Raw genomic sequence first — 16211 nt, forward strand, 5'->3', positions numbered from 1 at the left:
CCAGTGGTCCGGATCTTTCTTCCCTTTGTGTGTGGTTACGACAGCAACAGAGGCCTCTGTGGCCGCAACCTTTACAAGAAAATAAACTGGAATTAAAAACACCCAAAACCTCATTTCTAAGACAGTTAATTCTGATTAATTGTCTAGACAATAGTTGCTCAATTTCAGTTTTATCAATATTCCCTTAGCCACAAAAAAATATTACCAGCTGTGCATTTTTCCATTGGCTCTGTTTCATGTATTTCTCTTGTGAATATTGTTTGCATGATACTTGTATTACAAAAACATGCAGGTATTTTTTTCCTTTTCAAACATTCACTTCATAATTTTTTTTCCTCCTGTGTTTTTCCCTTTCCCTTTCTGAGGTGTTATCTGCCAATTGTTATAGTAAATAAGGCCTTTTTATGTAGGTTTTTAAGGTTCATTTTTCATTTTTGGAAGTTAGTATTCATAACTGTATGTCTGCTGTTCATTTGGATGATCTAATCAGCTGGCAAAACGAAGCTGTGTTAATTGGTAAATCGACACAGCTTGGCTGACCAGCTGAGGTCAGCTCCAGGACATAGGAACCGTTATACTACTTTGGATGAAAAATACCAAATCATTGGAGTGCTTCAGCAAGAGGCGGGTGTGGAAATGTCCAGTGAGGCTCAGAACATGAACACAGACCAACTTCCATACTTGAGCACTGCAAGTTGTCTGTTCTTCTTCTGTTACCCTAGCAATAGTCTCAAGGATGCAGGTTTTGGCAAAGACAGGCTCTAATTCCATTTCAGGCAACTTGCTTTTCAATATTGTGATAGCCCACAAAGTTCCTAAAGAAAGCGAATACAGAATAGTGTTGCTGTTGCCTGCCTGCGGCTTTGGGTGAACTTTGGATGAGCTGAATTATCCAAAATGCTTCTGACTTTTCTTTGATCTCTGAAGGACAGTCAACTTACTGTAAGAGAATCTGGCACACACTAACATGCCTTGCGTCTTTGGCTCTCTGAGTTGTTTTCCCCACTCATCAATAAAAATCAGTCAAGGCATGATTGGCAGATTTACAGAGAAACCTGCAGGGTGCACATCCAAGCTAAAATAAAACTGACATCCTACCAAATTTAAGCTTGTGTTTTCAGTCAAGTCACCTCGTTTTGCAAAATGTTACTGTGCAAACATTTATGTATGATTTCAGAATGTGTGCAGCTTTGTTCCCCCTTTTTGAAAGGATGGCACACTGGGAAAAATGTTTTTATATGCTTTTGAACCATACATCTGTCACACCTGTGTTCTAGGAAACAGTGTCCCATTGTGATGATTGGATCCTGTTCTTTGATGTAGTAAGTTGTTATGGGGCGGGGGGGAGGGGGGAAAGTTTGAAACAGAATAATCTCTTTTGTGTTCTAATTTACGTCTACTTCTATGTGGAAAAATTGCACCAAGTATGTTGAACTACAGAAATGCCTTCTAGCATGGTCTCATTCACATAAGCAGTAACTACTTCATTTTTTTAAGGAGTTGAATTCTGTGAGGGAGTGGTCATTCCTGTATTCTCTCATTGTGAACTGCAGTAGCCCAGCCCACTTCTGTTAATAACTAACTGTTCATTCTCTAATGCTTTGTGCTGCCTCTTATATTTTTCCTGACGATAGCATGTCCTTCTCTAGCCTAAATCCCTACAGCTATGATGAGAGCTGTCTCAGCAGCAGTGAAGACCATATCCCACTGGCTGCCTTGCCCTTGCTGGCTGTTTCATCCCCACAGTACCAGGATGCAGTTGCCATGGTGATCAGTAGAGCCAATCAAGTTTACAATGAATTTCTCAAATCTACAGATGGGGCTGGTTTTAATGGACAGGTAGGACTATTTTCTCTTATATCAAAGTAAAATTCTTTGGAGCAAGGCTGTTACTTTTTAAGCCATTGTGTTGAGGGCTTTGAGTTTTGAGTCTGGGACAATACTGCAAATATGATGAATGAATGTTAGCACGGGATTATCTACACACAATGCTTTCTCAGGGCCCAGCATGAGAAGGACACTTCTGGAATCCTGTGCAGTATCTAACCTGGACTTAGTTGGTAGAAGATACTACACCTTCTCCCAGAAGCATTTTGACCCCTAAGCTCTTACTAAGTATTGTTATGGACTTTGGTAACGTATGAGAGCCTTAGCTGCGTGGTAAGTGTGCTACGCTAACCAGTGAAGGAGCATGCCGGCCCAAGGCAGATGATCATCTGCGTTGCTGAGTTCCTCACACACCTGCTATAGCTGATGGAAAAGTTGGGACATCTGTGACTAAGAGCATAAGGAATCCAACATTTAACTATTGCTATTTCTTTTTGCCTCAGTATTTTTGCCAGTGTTACTACTGTGCCTTTATCACAGTAGTAATAAAACAATTGACAGTAAAGAAACGTAGAAGACAAATACTCAGTTGCCAGCAGTGTTGCAGATTTCCTGTGTAACTTTGGGAGAGTCATGCAGTTTTTCTGGTGTGACCCACTCCCCAGTAAAGTCACCTGCAGACTTCTGGCTGATGTGTCACAGTTATTGTCCCTGCCTCTCCACCTTTAGACTACACAAACCAGTACTTTCCTGCTTCACACAGAATAAATACGATACTGCTACCCTGTGTGAGTTACTGAAATTATTTTGTGATGGGGCCCTCTACGTAGCTGGAAACATGCACTTCCTTAAAGTACAGTGACCTCCAGACTTCAGAAAAAAAAGAAAAAAAAAGTAATGTAGAGTACAGTGAAATCTTTGAAGGAAAGCACGTGTGTCATTACAGAAACAAATTCTTTTCCATAGCAGTAATAAGATTATGCTGTGGCATATCAGTATTTTTAGACTAAAATCTGGTTTGAAGCCAGTTTTAATATCCATGGTAATCTGTTATTGCTTGAAGCATAAAAACAGCCCAGCTGCAGTGACCTAACATTACGAAAGGTGAGATTATGTAAAAAAGAATTGTAAGAATATGGTTTTTTTAAAAAGTTACAGAAATAATTGTAAAAACAATTCCCTCGATAGAAATTGAGTGTTAATGGGATTTTGTCTTTGTCAAAACTACAAAGTCTCCTTGGTGTGTTTTACAAACTATATATATTAATATTTCACATGGAAAAGTCTGCATGACCTCTATATGGTCCACAGAATTTTGACCATCAACTCTTACTGGCGTTGTTAGAATGGATGTGACTTCTCTGTGCTGTCTACAGTGCTTTGCTTTGGTCCTTAGATAGAAATCTTAACTCTACCTCTGAATAGGTCCTGTACTTCTAGAAAATGTACCATATAACCTGACCTCTACCCTGTGTGTATCTTTCCCTTCATATTTTGGTCTCTTATGTCCATTTATATTGCAAGTTCATTAGATTGGAGAGTGCCTTTTTGGTTTTATACAGTGTCTGGAACAAGTTAACTCCATTATCTTAATGCCAATATTAATGAGGATTAGAAATGGAATGGTAAATTGAAGGAGATGCTATTACTACCCCACAAAACATGCTGTTAATTTTATGAAGGTTTCCTGTATCATGTAATTTTTGGTTCTTTGACTTCATTGTGTGGCCTAGGAAGTTGAAAATCAGAGAGTAAATCAGCAGGATGTTCAGTTGTATACAACTTTAGAACCAGAATTGTCTTAGGATAGACATTGCCTTCATGTATTTTGATATTTTATTTTTTAAAAGTTGTTATCCCAAGAAAAGTACTCAATTAAGAGTATGTGGTATGTGGAGATGCACTAAGAGAAGTTTGAGGTTTTTCCTTACCTGCATCTTGAAGCGTGTTAGGAAAAGCGAGTGCTTCACTTTGAAGAAATCAAGCACAACATCCTGTTACCCGAAACTTGTAGTTTAGTGTTGTAGCCAAGCTGAGCTAAGGCTAGAAGCAAGTTAAGATTTGTAAGGAGAGGTAATGTCTTCTGTTAAACTAGCTGGAGTTGAGACAACAGACTAGAAGTTTGCTTCAGTTTGAGAATTGGAGAGAAAGGGTTGCTGGAACCTCTGGAACCGTGGGGGTTGCTATCGGGGAGAAAGGTAATACAGCTATTACTCGTCCTCAGACACAGGCAGGAGGACAGGGAGAAAGAATCGTCTCCGATTCAGTGGAATTGGCTTGTGAGGTATATTCTAGTGTGCCATAAAATGACTCCAAAAATGACTCCAACTATTGAATTCCCAATTTTAGTACTCTATGTATTGTAATTCCCAGGTCTATACTTCGAAGGTAGCATGTATATATTAAAGGTGAAGCAAGAGTGAATCTCTCTCCTTAATGCCTCATTTAGAAGTTCCATTCCCTTGTCCTGACAGGGGAGTACCAGTCTGGTTTTAATCTGTTGAAATCCTCTTCCCTATATGACTTTGAAGGAAATGTTATGTGGCTTGAAATCTGTGTGAGACTGGTTGTCCTGGATCTGGACTTTTTGAGCTGGAATCTGGCCACAAGCGGCTGGGAGAGTTTGGCCCGTTTGGCAGAACTCCCAGCTGGTCAAAATAGCCCCTGGGATAGATATTCTTGGAATAGGGTGTATGTCTGGAGACGAAAGGAAGTGGGAGAAAGTAGCTACAGGTTTTCAGCTGCAACAAGAACCAAGGTGCAAAGTAAGGCAGCAACTCTTCTGCAGTGCTGTGATGCTTTTTGTTTCTTTTAATACATTTGCTATACCTCCCCCAAAAATCTTTTTATTTCCTCAGGTGTGTCTCATTGGTGACTGCATTGGAGGAATTTTGGGCTTTGACGCCATCTGCTATAATTCTAATACAGCTGATGAGAGTCGGAACAGTAGCAGGAGAGGAAGCATCGGCAGCATCCAGGTGAAGAGAAAAAAATCCACACAGCTGAAACCTTATATATTCATTCCCTGGAGGAGATCAGCTCCATATAAACCAGAGAAAATTTAAGGATTTGGTAAATTGCCATGATAGCATGGGATTTTGCTTATATATTAAAAAACTGCTGTCTGAAAATTAAGTCTGCAGCTTCAGTTTTATGATATACAAAAATCACTAGTGAACGCTTTATCTGTAAATCTTCAAAGTAGAGTTACCAAGTGCCCTTTATTGTATTCCTGACTGTAGATGCAAACGTGTCCTCCTCATTAATCTCTGGTAGGCTCCTGTTTTTGCCAAAACCTTTTATCTTTCTATAATTTTTTTATTTGTTCACATAGGATCTGGAATTCGTTATGCTACTGCCTGGGGGTAGGCTAGCATTAAGATGTGTTCATCAATAAGTTGTAGTGACTGGTGAACGAATGCCTCCTTCCTGATAAGGAATGCGATCACCTGAGGATCTGTGAATGGACCACTGAGCATAATAGTGACTGTATGAGTGCTACATGTGGAGACAAGGGAGGATTAATTCTAACTGTGATCCAGGAAAGATTTTTTTTTTAAATAGTAAAAGCACAATTTTTTTAAAGTAATGCTAGCATGTAAGCTTCATTTTTGTGTTCAACACTTAAGATTAGTTGAACTTCGGTTTTCTTTCTTATATATGTCAGATTCAAGTGGATATGGGGAGGGGGCGTGGTGTATTAGAGCTGACACTGGGTGAGGTGCCCACGCTCTGTTCTTTGGTGGTTTTGTGACCCTGGCCAAACTGTTTCATCTCTTGACTCTGTAGTTACCTCTTTCCCCAAAAACGGGCTCAGTGATACTAACCTGCTTGGTTCAGTTGAGAGCTATGTGTGATGGGAGTACTCTTGAGCAAAGAGACATCCTCTAAATATTTCCAGGAGGGAGAATTACTGACCATTAATAACATGGCTCTGGATTCTCAGCAGCCAGGCTTTGATGGTACCAGCTCTGAGGACAGTGCATTGGATCCCAGTCCTACAGTGGGGCTGATCGTGCAAAGGGCTGATGAATCTGAGAATGGGGATCAGGCTTTAAGGGAGTAAGGGGTCTTTTGACTTCCCTGCTCTTGCTTATAGTTTCAACTTTCCTGTATTCCTTTCTTTGCTGATACCACAGAGCTTCTCTTTCCATTCCTCTCTCCGTCTTTTTTTCCTCCCATCTTCATCTCTACTCCTCTGTGTGTTCAGAAGAACTAGGTATTCCTTTCCTTCCTTATTTTGTCTTTCTGTCCACTGTTCGCAGCTTGCTCCTATGAAACACATTCAGGAGAACTTTTCTTTTACTGGGGCTTTCTACTTTCCGTGGTGTCTCCAGTAGAAATGGATTTCATTGGAAGAATTTGAGATGCAGAAATATGAGAGTTGTTCACTTTATCATTTCACAAGTGTCAGGGGCGTTTGTGAAATGAAACTAGTTGGAAATCAGGATGAGACTGAGATCAGCCATTGCATTTTACGTTCTGGTTATAAACAGTGAAAATAGAGTAAATTAGGTTTATGTAGTTCCCTTCTTACTCTGTTTATTGCAAAGTGATCTATAATAATCTAGATTGGTGATGCAGTGACCATTATCTTCTCTGAATAGTTCACAGTTTTAGGCACTAGAAACTTCCTTTTGGAGAGAGAGGATCTGTTAATTTTTAATGAGGCAATTTAAGGAATTAAAATGGTACAGTCTTCTGCTACCCCAGGTGAGTATTTGTTGGTTTGTGTGTCGTAGTCTGTTTCCTGTATTTTAGTTTCCTATATACACTAAATAATCAAGTCAGGATTAACCATAATAGGTAGTGACTTCTCTAGTATAGGCAGAAATGTGAACGATTACTGAGATCATGATGATTGTTGCGGGTACATGCTTGTACAGGGCAGTATTTGAAAAATCTACCTGCACGTTGAATAAAAGAGTCTGTAGTAGAGCGAATATCACTCTGCTCAGACCAGACTAATAACTCTTGCTCTTTAAAAATCAGTTACATTTGTAAATGTCAAAATCCTTAACAAAGAAAGCCAGCGTTGTTATTGTCGTCATCATATCACTCCTTGGGTTATTAAAGGACAGAAGGATGAAGTGAACTTGGTCCATTGTCAGAAGTGGAAATGCAAAGTCTTACATTAGCAATCAGTGTCCTTGGTTGGTAACGCTGTCTCTTAGAAGAGAAAGACGATTCTCTTTTGTTGCAACAGCTAAAATACTCATAATTTAGAGCTAGACAGCGCTTCGTAAGGGCGAATGGAGAAAGATGACAATTTGCTTCACATGGATCAAGGATAAATAAAAGCCACCTGTGGGTGACTGATTCAGATCCCAGTATTGATACCAATTTACTGCAGATGGGGTTTTAATTGTGGCATGTGGGGGAGCTGAAAGAGCTTGTAGCAATTGAAAACAAGCTTTTTAAATGTTGAAAATGCAGCAAATAGCTCCTATGCTGATCACCTCAACCTTCTTCTAATGTGTTGCATAATGTCTTTTTAAAAGGTTTAGTATATTTTTCAGAACTATTCCTAACTCCCTGATTTGGCTAATATAAATGCTGAATTGGCTCAGTGTCTTTTGCAGTATACATGAAAGACTGTCATGAAGGTGAACCTAAATGCTCAAACCAGTGAGATGAAAATCTGGCCAGGCTTTTTGAATAGGTTTGAATACGGGATTTTTTAACAAGGCTTTCTTTTTTTTTTAAAGTATTGGACTACTGGAAATTTGAGCAGTTTCTCTTTACCATCACACCACAGTTTGCTGACATTTTGACATACACTTAGCATCTGATATACTTTTCACCTTTCAGATGCAGAGAAGGCCCAGATGGCTTAGAGAAGTTAATTTCTCAGTGATAGTTCTTCTCACCAAATAACCTTTTGTCTCTGTGAAATGGTTGTCAGGCTTTCCCTATTGAATGGCTATTTAGTAACGTGTAAAATGAATTTGGTCCCAGTTTAGTCCCCAAGGGACTATCACATGAACGGATTGTTTATGGGATAAAAGCCAGCTCCAGAACTGGCACTAACTGGGTTCCCTGTTTTCAGGAGTAAGACTACTCACTTGTCACGGAAGCCAGGAGGTCCTTTTGGCTGTCGAAGGCTATAGGTGGAACAGTGTGGGAAGGTTCATCTCATAGATCATATACTGCTGCTGTCTTGGTTTCATTTTCCTGCAAGTCACCTGTGTAATTCTGGAGAACAGATTAGGTTCTTCAACATCTCTTCGTGAGATGAAATCTCACCCCCTGTGCACAGGGCTGCTAATGTGCATCAGTGCTGAGTGAGGTTATGGGAAGTACCTGTACTGTGAACTTGTCCTTTCTGTAGCTTCAGAGAAATAGATTCAGTTAGCAGGTTTTCCATAGTCTGTCTGCATGACTTTGGTCAAATCTCTTGATCTATCATGCCCCAGTCCTCACCTGCCTGCCTTGCACTCTTTCTCACATCCTCTGTTTTGTCTCGTTGGATTTTACACACTCTGCAAGTCGCTTAGAAGTACTGAGCATGGTAAGGGCTGTTTTCACTTGGGGCATTTGCTCTTATGAACTGCAAAGAGTGTTTCAATGACGCTTTAACACTGTAATGCAGTGGCTTAATGCTATGTCCAAGAAGACAGGTGCAGGGAGCAGTGGTGGAGAAAATGTAAATGAGCATGGGGAGAGAGTTATATACAACAAGGAAAAGAACAACTTTGAATCCTGCGCTCTCGTACAATGCCTAGACAATTTCCCAGTGACCTTCGCTAGGGTTATCTCACAGGGATCTAGTGCCTTATCCTTCTGAAACTACTTTTTTCTTTGCTCATTGAACTGTCTGTGGCAGGTATGCTTTGGAAGACCTGGGTCTTACCCATAGAAAAACAAGTTTTAAATGTGTTGATTTTGACCAAAGAAAACAAAGACTTTCTGCAGTGCAGTAATAGCATGCCATGTCCTGTTAACTCGCTCTAGGTGACGGGTATTATTCTAGAGAAAAAAAGAAGAAAAAGCAGCTAGCGTTCTACTGTGACTCTGACAGAAACATCGTGCCCAGTAAATCAACATGCACAGCTGAAATGCGAGGTATGCTAGGTTAACCTTAATGATAGCGATGCAGAAGAGGGAGCTTGATGCTTTTCCCACACAATATTGTTCTGAGACTGTCAAGCTCCTGTGAAACTTGACCTGTCTGAGATTGTCTTGTGACTCAAGAGAGTAACACGCCCTCTGCAAGGAGAACCTGAAGCTTAGAGGACAAAGGTGGATTGTTGCCAGCTTTCAAGGATGAAGATATTAGCTTCCATTACTAAAAAGACTTCTTAGCTAGTTCTGTGGTGACACAAACTAGTTTTTAAACACCGTTGAGAAATATGTGTGACTAAAAGAAGAGCATTTGGTGTTACATTGTTGTCAACTCTGTGCCTTTCCAACAGCCAACCTTCCTGAGACCAAGAAGAAATCAAGAGACCTAAGCAAAAAGATTTAATCACATTGAGTTCCTTGCATCTGCTTTCTTCTGGCACCCTCAGGGGATTCCCATTTTTCTCAGACCATTGACAAGAATTCCTTTTTAAAAAAAGCAATGGGAGCCGAGATGCTGACATATCTGCCGTGTGATTTTTAATGGAGAGAGCCTTAAAACGTCACCAGGGTTTTGATCAAACCTCTGAGCCTTGGCAGCACCAAGATGTTTTTCAGAAGTCACTGATGGTATGATGTTTAAGAGCTTGATCTACCGCCCATTTAGATCAGTGGATTTGTCAATGCATTTCATGGGCTTTGGTTCAATCTAAAAACTACCTTTCAGCTATGTGTATGTGGATTCACCTCGGTTTTGTGTGCCGTTGTGAATATTCTTATGCATTCTAATAAATTTATTCAAGGTAAAACCACCAGATTGGAATTTTAGGCAAAGGTTGCAGAATATTTGTAGCATGCAAGTTACAATTTAAAATCATAACTATATTGCATTTTCATGGCACTGTTGCTTGGGAACAAGCTAGAGATTGGAACTCGTGATGAAGGCTAAGAGGTGATAAATACCTTTGCTGAATCAGTTTGAGATAATCATGAGACATGAGCAGATAAAGAAAAGTTGTTCACTTATGTTCTTCAGAATTCACCTATAAAGAGTTGTCCTGTAAGAAAGTCTGTCAGGAGCACTTTGGTTATAGGAATTTTGGCTTTGAAAGGTCCCTGGTGTTCTGGAGAATAGATAGTGGTGCTAAAAAGGACTGATGTTACAACACAGCTTCGATATAAGGTTGTAAACTGCAGGGCAAATCAAGCCACATAGAGTCAGTGTCAGGCTGAAAAAAAGGTTACTGGTTACATGAAAAAATACAAGTAGGGCCTGTAGTTGGTTCTGGCTTGAACTCAGTGGAAGCACATATTTTAGGTGGAGACTTTATTTTGGTTTTACACCACGTCAACACACAAAACCATGGCGGCAGTCAGCTGCCAACACACAGCAGGAGCCCTCACCTCCCACCCGGCCCTGCAAAATGGTTCTCTGCGCTCATTAACAGTGACAACGGCAAGAAGTGAGGCTTAGTTTTAGCACTGTAGATGCATTAGTGTTATGGCAAGCAAGGTCCCAAATCTTGCACAACTTTCATATTAAAGTTGGCATGGTGTGAATTTTGCTGCATTACTATGAAACGCAGAAAGAGATTCCTACACGCATGTTAAGTGTTTCATTGTGCCGTCACAGAAATAATTGTCTGTGAACATGCTGGTCCTAAACTAATCTTCTGCAAGTCATTAAGATACTAATCCTAGCTATATCATATCATCCCATGAATTCTAGTACTGCATTGTAAGAGTAGAATATGGATGAAAACCAATAATTACGCAATTAAAAGGGGTTTAACAGTATCTGTGCTCCCAGTGTGCCGTGTTGGTGTTCGTATCTTTGAAAAGCAGACATCAGGCATTTTCACACTTTCTTGTTCCGTTGATTTGAAGAGAAGATGATTTACACAGAATTGGATTACACAGTTAGAAAGAACCAGATCTTGCATGTCTTAGGCACCCAGATCTCATGCATGAATGGCGGATTCAGTCCAATGGCGTTTGTTTTGAAAAGCAGCGCTTGCATTGGCTACTGAAATGGATGCAGGAATGAAAGTCTGGGGATGACAGGGATATGTCATGGAGGAGGATGCTGCAAGCAGCAGAAGTGCTGGAGGAAGTGAACAATAAATAAACCTATTTCCTATTTTAAGGGGTACCTTAAATATATGGTACCACTGGTCTCCTCTTGCAACCCGCAGAAGTTCACATTCTTAAAAAATCAGGTCCTGCATCCATAGAACATGATGAGCAAGACCATTAATATTTTAATGGGCATTTTGTGCACTCAGGTAAGACCCTTTGATTACCTTATGATATTTATAGTTCTCTAAGAATGATGCAGTCATGAGGGACAAAGCTTTTGTGTTACTCCTCCTCCCTGCCCCACTATAATTCCTGATTCTGCTTTTAGGCTATACATCTTACAGGGGAATTTAGTCTTCACCTCTTTCCTTATCTTCTACTGCAGAGAGAAAGTCTAACCCCTTCCACCCTTTTTTAGATAAAGTAAGGTCAAATGTATAAATGCAGCCATTTCATATAAGCTCTGTCGTATTTTGGTCACTGTCTAAATCTTCCTTTTGCTCTGTTCATTCTCTGAAGGATAATCCCCTCTTAGCAGAGGACTCCAGTCTGGGTGGCAGCAAACGCCTGAGCAAAAGCAATATTGACATCTCGGGAATCATGGAGGATGAGAAGCCAAGGCAGCCGTTGCCTAGGAAACAGAGTGACTCATCCACCTATGACTGTGATACTATAACCCAACATCATGCTTTCCTGTCTAGGTAACTAGTGTTTGATGACTGAGTAAAAGAAATAGGCTTGCCATTGAACAGAGCTGGTCAGCACCAGAGCAACACAATCATTTTTATTGTTTGTGGCGTGTTTCTGGAGGTTTGCGTAAAGTCCGTGTGTACCCCTTAGAGAAAACCATAGATGTAGTGGGTCTAGTATGAACTTAATCACACATGGAGAGTGTTTTATTTAATATTTATTCAGTTGTGAGGAATTTGAATATGCAAAACCGAAAGCAAGTAGTTCCATTGCTTTGCTGCAGTCTGCGCAAATCAAGATGGAGCAATTCTTTATAATTCTAAATTTCTGTTATGTTTCTCTTTCAAAAGATCCTTCTTACAGGCTTATATTATTCTGTAAAAGTGAGATAATTGCTTAAGGTGCTCCCAGTGGTCTATGAGCTATCCAGGTTAGCTTTAAAACAAAAAAAACCTGCATAAACATTTGGCTTAAATGAGGAGGAGGTTATGGGAGGAGAATTAACTTAATTAGCTTTCCTGGATCCTAAGAAACCTTTAAAACACAGATTTGATGAGAAGATAAGAATTCCCTATGTCTCATTGTTTCTGCCTGTGCTAGGCTATTTGGTTTTTACTTACCTGAATTCTTTGTGTGCTTTTTTTTTTTCCCCTCTGTCCATCATCTTATTTCCTTTATTCCATTGGGAGTGATGCGGAGGGAGCAGTCTTGTGTGTTGAAGTTTCAGTTCTGCTAGAGCCGAGTATAGTGCAGACTTACTACTGTGCTTTACTTCAAATCTGGCAGTTTTGTTAGTACCATTTTAAGGTGATTTTCTCGCTTTGACTGTACTTTGCTTTGCTTTTGTTAACTATTCTACTTTTATTTTCAAACCATTGGGTTTTCTGGATATTGATATATTGTGAAGTATCTTCCCTCTGAGGCAGATTGGTTGGTTTTTGCTTGTCCATGACTGAAAACATGATTATTTTTTTTTTTGTCAGTCACTTTCAGGTTCTTGTATAGGAGTACTGTGTTACTGTGTTTAAAGCACAGCATTGGCTTGTATAAAGTCCTTCAGACTTGGAGGATAGCAGGATAATTAAAAGACAAAGATAACAGTTTTCTTCCAAGCCTTTTTTCATTTCCTGTGTATCTCTGATTTTAAACTGAAAGCTTTACATGCAGCTGTACTTAAATAGGCAGATAGAAAAGTGTTATCTTCCGTTCACATTTTGAACTCCTCAAACTTTTTGTTGTTGCTAACTTATTGAGGAATAGTTGGGGAAAATGATGAGGGAATGGCAGATCAGCAGATAGATGTCAGAAAAAATTCCTTGCTAAAGTAAAGAGAGGGGAAAAAACCCACAAACCAAACCATGTCATCCTCTGACCGCCCTGTACATTGAGAGAGATTCCAAACCTTTCATCTCCTGCCTGAGACACTTGCGTGAGATCATTAAGACTTTTTCCCCCTGAGCTCGTTTACTGCCATTTAGAGGTGGTGTGTCAGTGTGAGTAACGAGGTTACAAAGATTGCCCTTTCCCAGAAATGTCCTGTCCTACACACTGTGATTGTGTTTCAGTGTGTCAGCTTGTGCTTTTTGTCCCAGTGCTTTTGGTGTAGAGAGGTAACTCCTAACTGCTGTGCTGGAGATGGGTTTAATTATTGGCTTTCTTTGTTTCTACCCTAAAGGGGCCCTAAGCTGGGTCCCCAGAGTTTCAGTTAATAGCATCAGGTTACAAACTGAGAATGTCACTACGTTCTCAGAGTGAAAGAGAGGCCTGGTGTCTTGGCCTGATTTGGGACCAGTCTTCAGGATTTCTGGATTCTGATCCATGCTTGGCCGCTGATGTAGCGTAGTGTGCAGAGCCCTCATGAGGGCTTCAGTTACAGCTCTGGTTGAAGCCGGCACAGTCAGCACCTCTCAGTCAGATTCTGCGCGCTCTGGAGGCATGTTCTGCTCTGTCTCGTGTCTGGACAGCAGGTGCATATGCTACTTTTCTGCTTCTGGATGGAGTCATTTCATCTCCAGCAGAACTAAATGAGTGACGAGTCTTTTCTCTGTCAATGAGGGATAGGTGATCTGTGTTTACTTCACGCATATATGGCATACAAAGTAAATGAAAGTGTTTAATCACTTAAAGGATTTAAAGCTGTCTATAAGCATTACTAATTTTAATCTGTAATAAAGAGTTGAAAAGTAGTGAAATTCTAGTTTATAGCTCAAGGAGCAGATTAAAACAATGTTTTTTATGTACCCTCGTAACATACTGTATGACTGTAACCTTTTAATATCATTGTCCTTATACAACTTGAGTAGGTTAGTATTTGTAGCAGAAGCTTCAGAATAAGCTTATGTACATCTGTACTGCTAAAAGGGGAGGGAGGTAAACTTCAATCTTCAGAGGCCTTGCGTAACTTACCAATAAGTATTCTGTAGAATAACTGTAGAAAACTCTTGCATGTTGAAGGTAGTAAATTTACTGAACAGCCACACTGGAAGTCATGGTAAGTGGCTGCTACTCTGCAATATCTATCTACAGTTTAAGGCGTGTTGCTTGGGTCTAGGTACAGATGCTAGAGCTTTCTCAGCAGCCTGTTTTGGGAATGGATTTTTTTCTCTGGATGCCCTCTTCGTTATTGTTGAATCAGTGCATTTTCTTTGCTCAGCATCCACTCAAGTGTGTTGAAAGATGGTGCAGACTTTCCTCCTGTGAATTCCAGTCTCTCAGAAGTAAACCTGGGCCGATTTGAATTCGAGGTGTCTGATTTCTTCCTCTTTGGATCACCGCTTGGCTTGGTGCTGGCCATGAGGAGTACTGTGCTGCCCAGCCTGGATGGTAAGCTCTTTCTGGGGTTAGAATACAGGCTGCTTAATGATCTTTGTAAACAAAGAGACTCATATGAAAGGAGGTAAATAAAAGAGCCTAGTGAAAGACTGAGGAGTGAGGTAAGTTTCTTCCTTTAAAAGATGGAAGTGTTAGTGTACGTAGGTCCCAAGGTGTTCCAGGGGTGTCACTGCTCACGCATTTACAGTAGCGTGTCTTTTGCTCTGCTGTTAATCATCTATTCCATGTCATACAACATGAAGCTTACACCTCACCAAGGGCTGGTCCTTGTAAAAGATACCAAAAATAACATCTGTGCTTGGTTTAGCATTGCATCTTGTTCATGTCGGGCTTTGTGGGTAAATTTGGCCTGGGGTGTGTTGGTTGTGAGACATTTTTTCCTCTCTGGTGACAGAGCCTAGTCATCAGACACATACAGGATTTTTTTGTTTCATTTCTAAACACATCTGGATTTTTTCAATTTTTCAGTCAAAGTATGAGCTTACTTTTCAAAACTCAGTGTGTGATTTGCCTCTTTGCATTGTATGAGGTTTGAATAGCACAGCATTTCATAGGAAATTATTTGTTCATTTATCAGGTGAGGGAGAAAAATCAGTTGCAGCAGTGAGAAGAGACAATTCAAGACTCCCAATATTTTTCCTTCTCAATTTATAGACTTTTGAGCAGTGTCATTTGACTGAGCCTTCAAAGTCACATTTAATTGTGGGGAAAAAAGTGGAATGTAATATAAACTGAAAATTATTTTACCTGCCGTAATTTAAAAAAAAAATTACCAAACCCCTATCTTTCAGAGCCTTTAGAAATCTGGTAAGATTTGTTTAGCAAGTTCCATGGACTTAAAAGAGAGCATAATTAAATCTGCATTTCACTCCTCATATTTGCAGTACAGAGTTTTGTTCAAATTAAAAAAAAAATCAACAAAAAAAACCCCCACAAAGCTCGGCTAAAGAGAATGGGAATTCATATATATTTTACCACAAACTAAGGCTTTTTGCTTCTGTGAAAGAGCTGTTGGGGTAATGAACCAAAGTTACATAGGCGATGGCTGGCTTTGAAAACTGCACTGCAATTTTTTCTTCTGTCTTAAGGATTTCTTTACAAGGTTAGCAACACTTCCCTCTGAAGGTGGTGGGGGTTTTTCGGGGGGGGGGGGTTGTACGACTTCACGTGGAAAACCTGTCAGTATTAATTTGCGTGCGTGGGTTCAAATTCTTTGAGCTAGAATTCGTATTTTTGCAAGGTGTTGTGGTTTCCATTTAATGAATCAGGGTGGACACATTTACTCTGGAATCACACATGAAATAGACGATGCATCTGCTTCATTAGATACCTTTTTAGAGTCTTTGAGGACAAATACTGGTGAGCAGATGCCAGTTACTGCACAGTAAGTAGAAAATACTGGCAGTGTTTGATATGAGAGTACCTCAGCGGCAGACGTTGACACATCCTTGTGGTGGCTGTCAGCAGTTGCCTGTGCGTTTAAGCCCTCCCATCAGTCAGTCCTGATGAGCACAAACGAAATCCACGTTTCACTTCAAGGGAATGTATGAATGTATTGAAAATACATGAAAATCTAATGGAATTGTGGCTTTTTGCAAGAGGGGTTGCTCTGAGGTGATACAGTTTTTGTGTCCAATTCTCTGTGCAATCTGAAAGTCTTCCCTTGAATGCTGTGCTGCAATTGAAGGCGTCTGTGTGTTCAAGAATGAGACAGTTATGCT

At 40.2% G+C, this 16211-nt stretch overlaps 1 protein-coding gene across 3 annotated transcripts in view; it reads left to right on the forward strand.

Moving 5' to 3' along the window:
- PITPNM3 (PITPNM family member 3) overlaps nucleotides 1–16211 on the forward strand; it is a 143062-nt gene that overhangs the window by 98781 nt on the left and 28070 nt on the right. For 2 of the 3 annotated variants that reach the window (XM_064468276.1, XM_064468277.1), the window contains 4 exons: nucleotides 1650–1839; nucleotides 4686–4805; nucleotides 11488–11669; nucleotides 14312–14481. In XM_064468276.1, the coding sequence (XP_064324346.1) occupies nucleotides 1650–1839; nucleotides 4686–4805; nucleotides 11488–11669; nucleotides 14312–14481 (662 nt within the window). The remainder of the gene's footprint in view (nucleotides 1–1649; nucleotides 1840–4685; nucleotides 4806–11487; nucleotides 11670–14311; nucleotides 14482–16211) is intronic. The other variant, XM_064468278.1, reaches the window with a different exon arrangement.

This window comes from Phalacrocorax carbo, chromosome 17 (assembly GCF_963921805.1).
Source record: "Phalacrocorax carbo chromosome 17, bPhaCar2.1, whole genome shotgun sequence".
Lineage (NCBI taxonomy): Eukaryota > Metazoa > Chordata > Aves > Suliformes > Phalacrocoracidae > Phalacrocorax > Phalacrocorax carbo.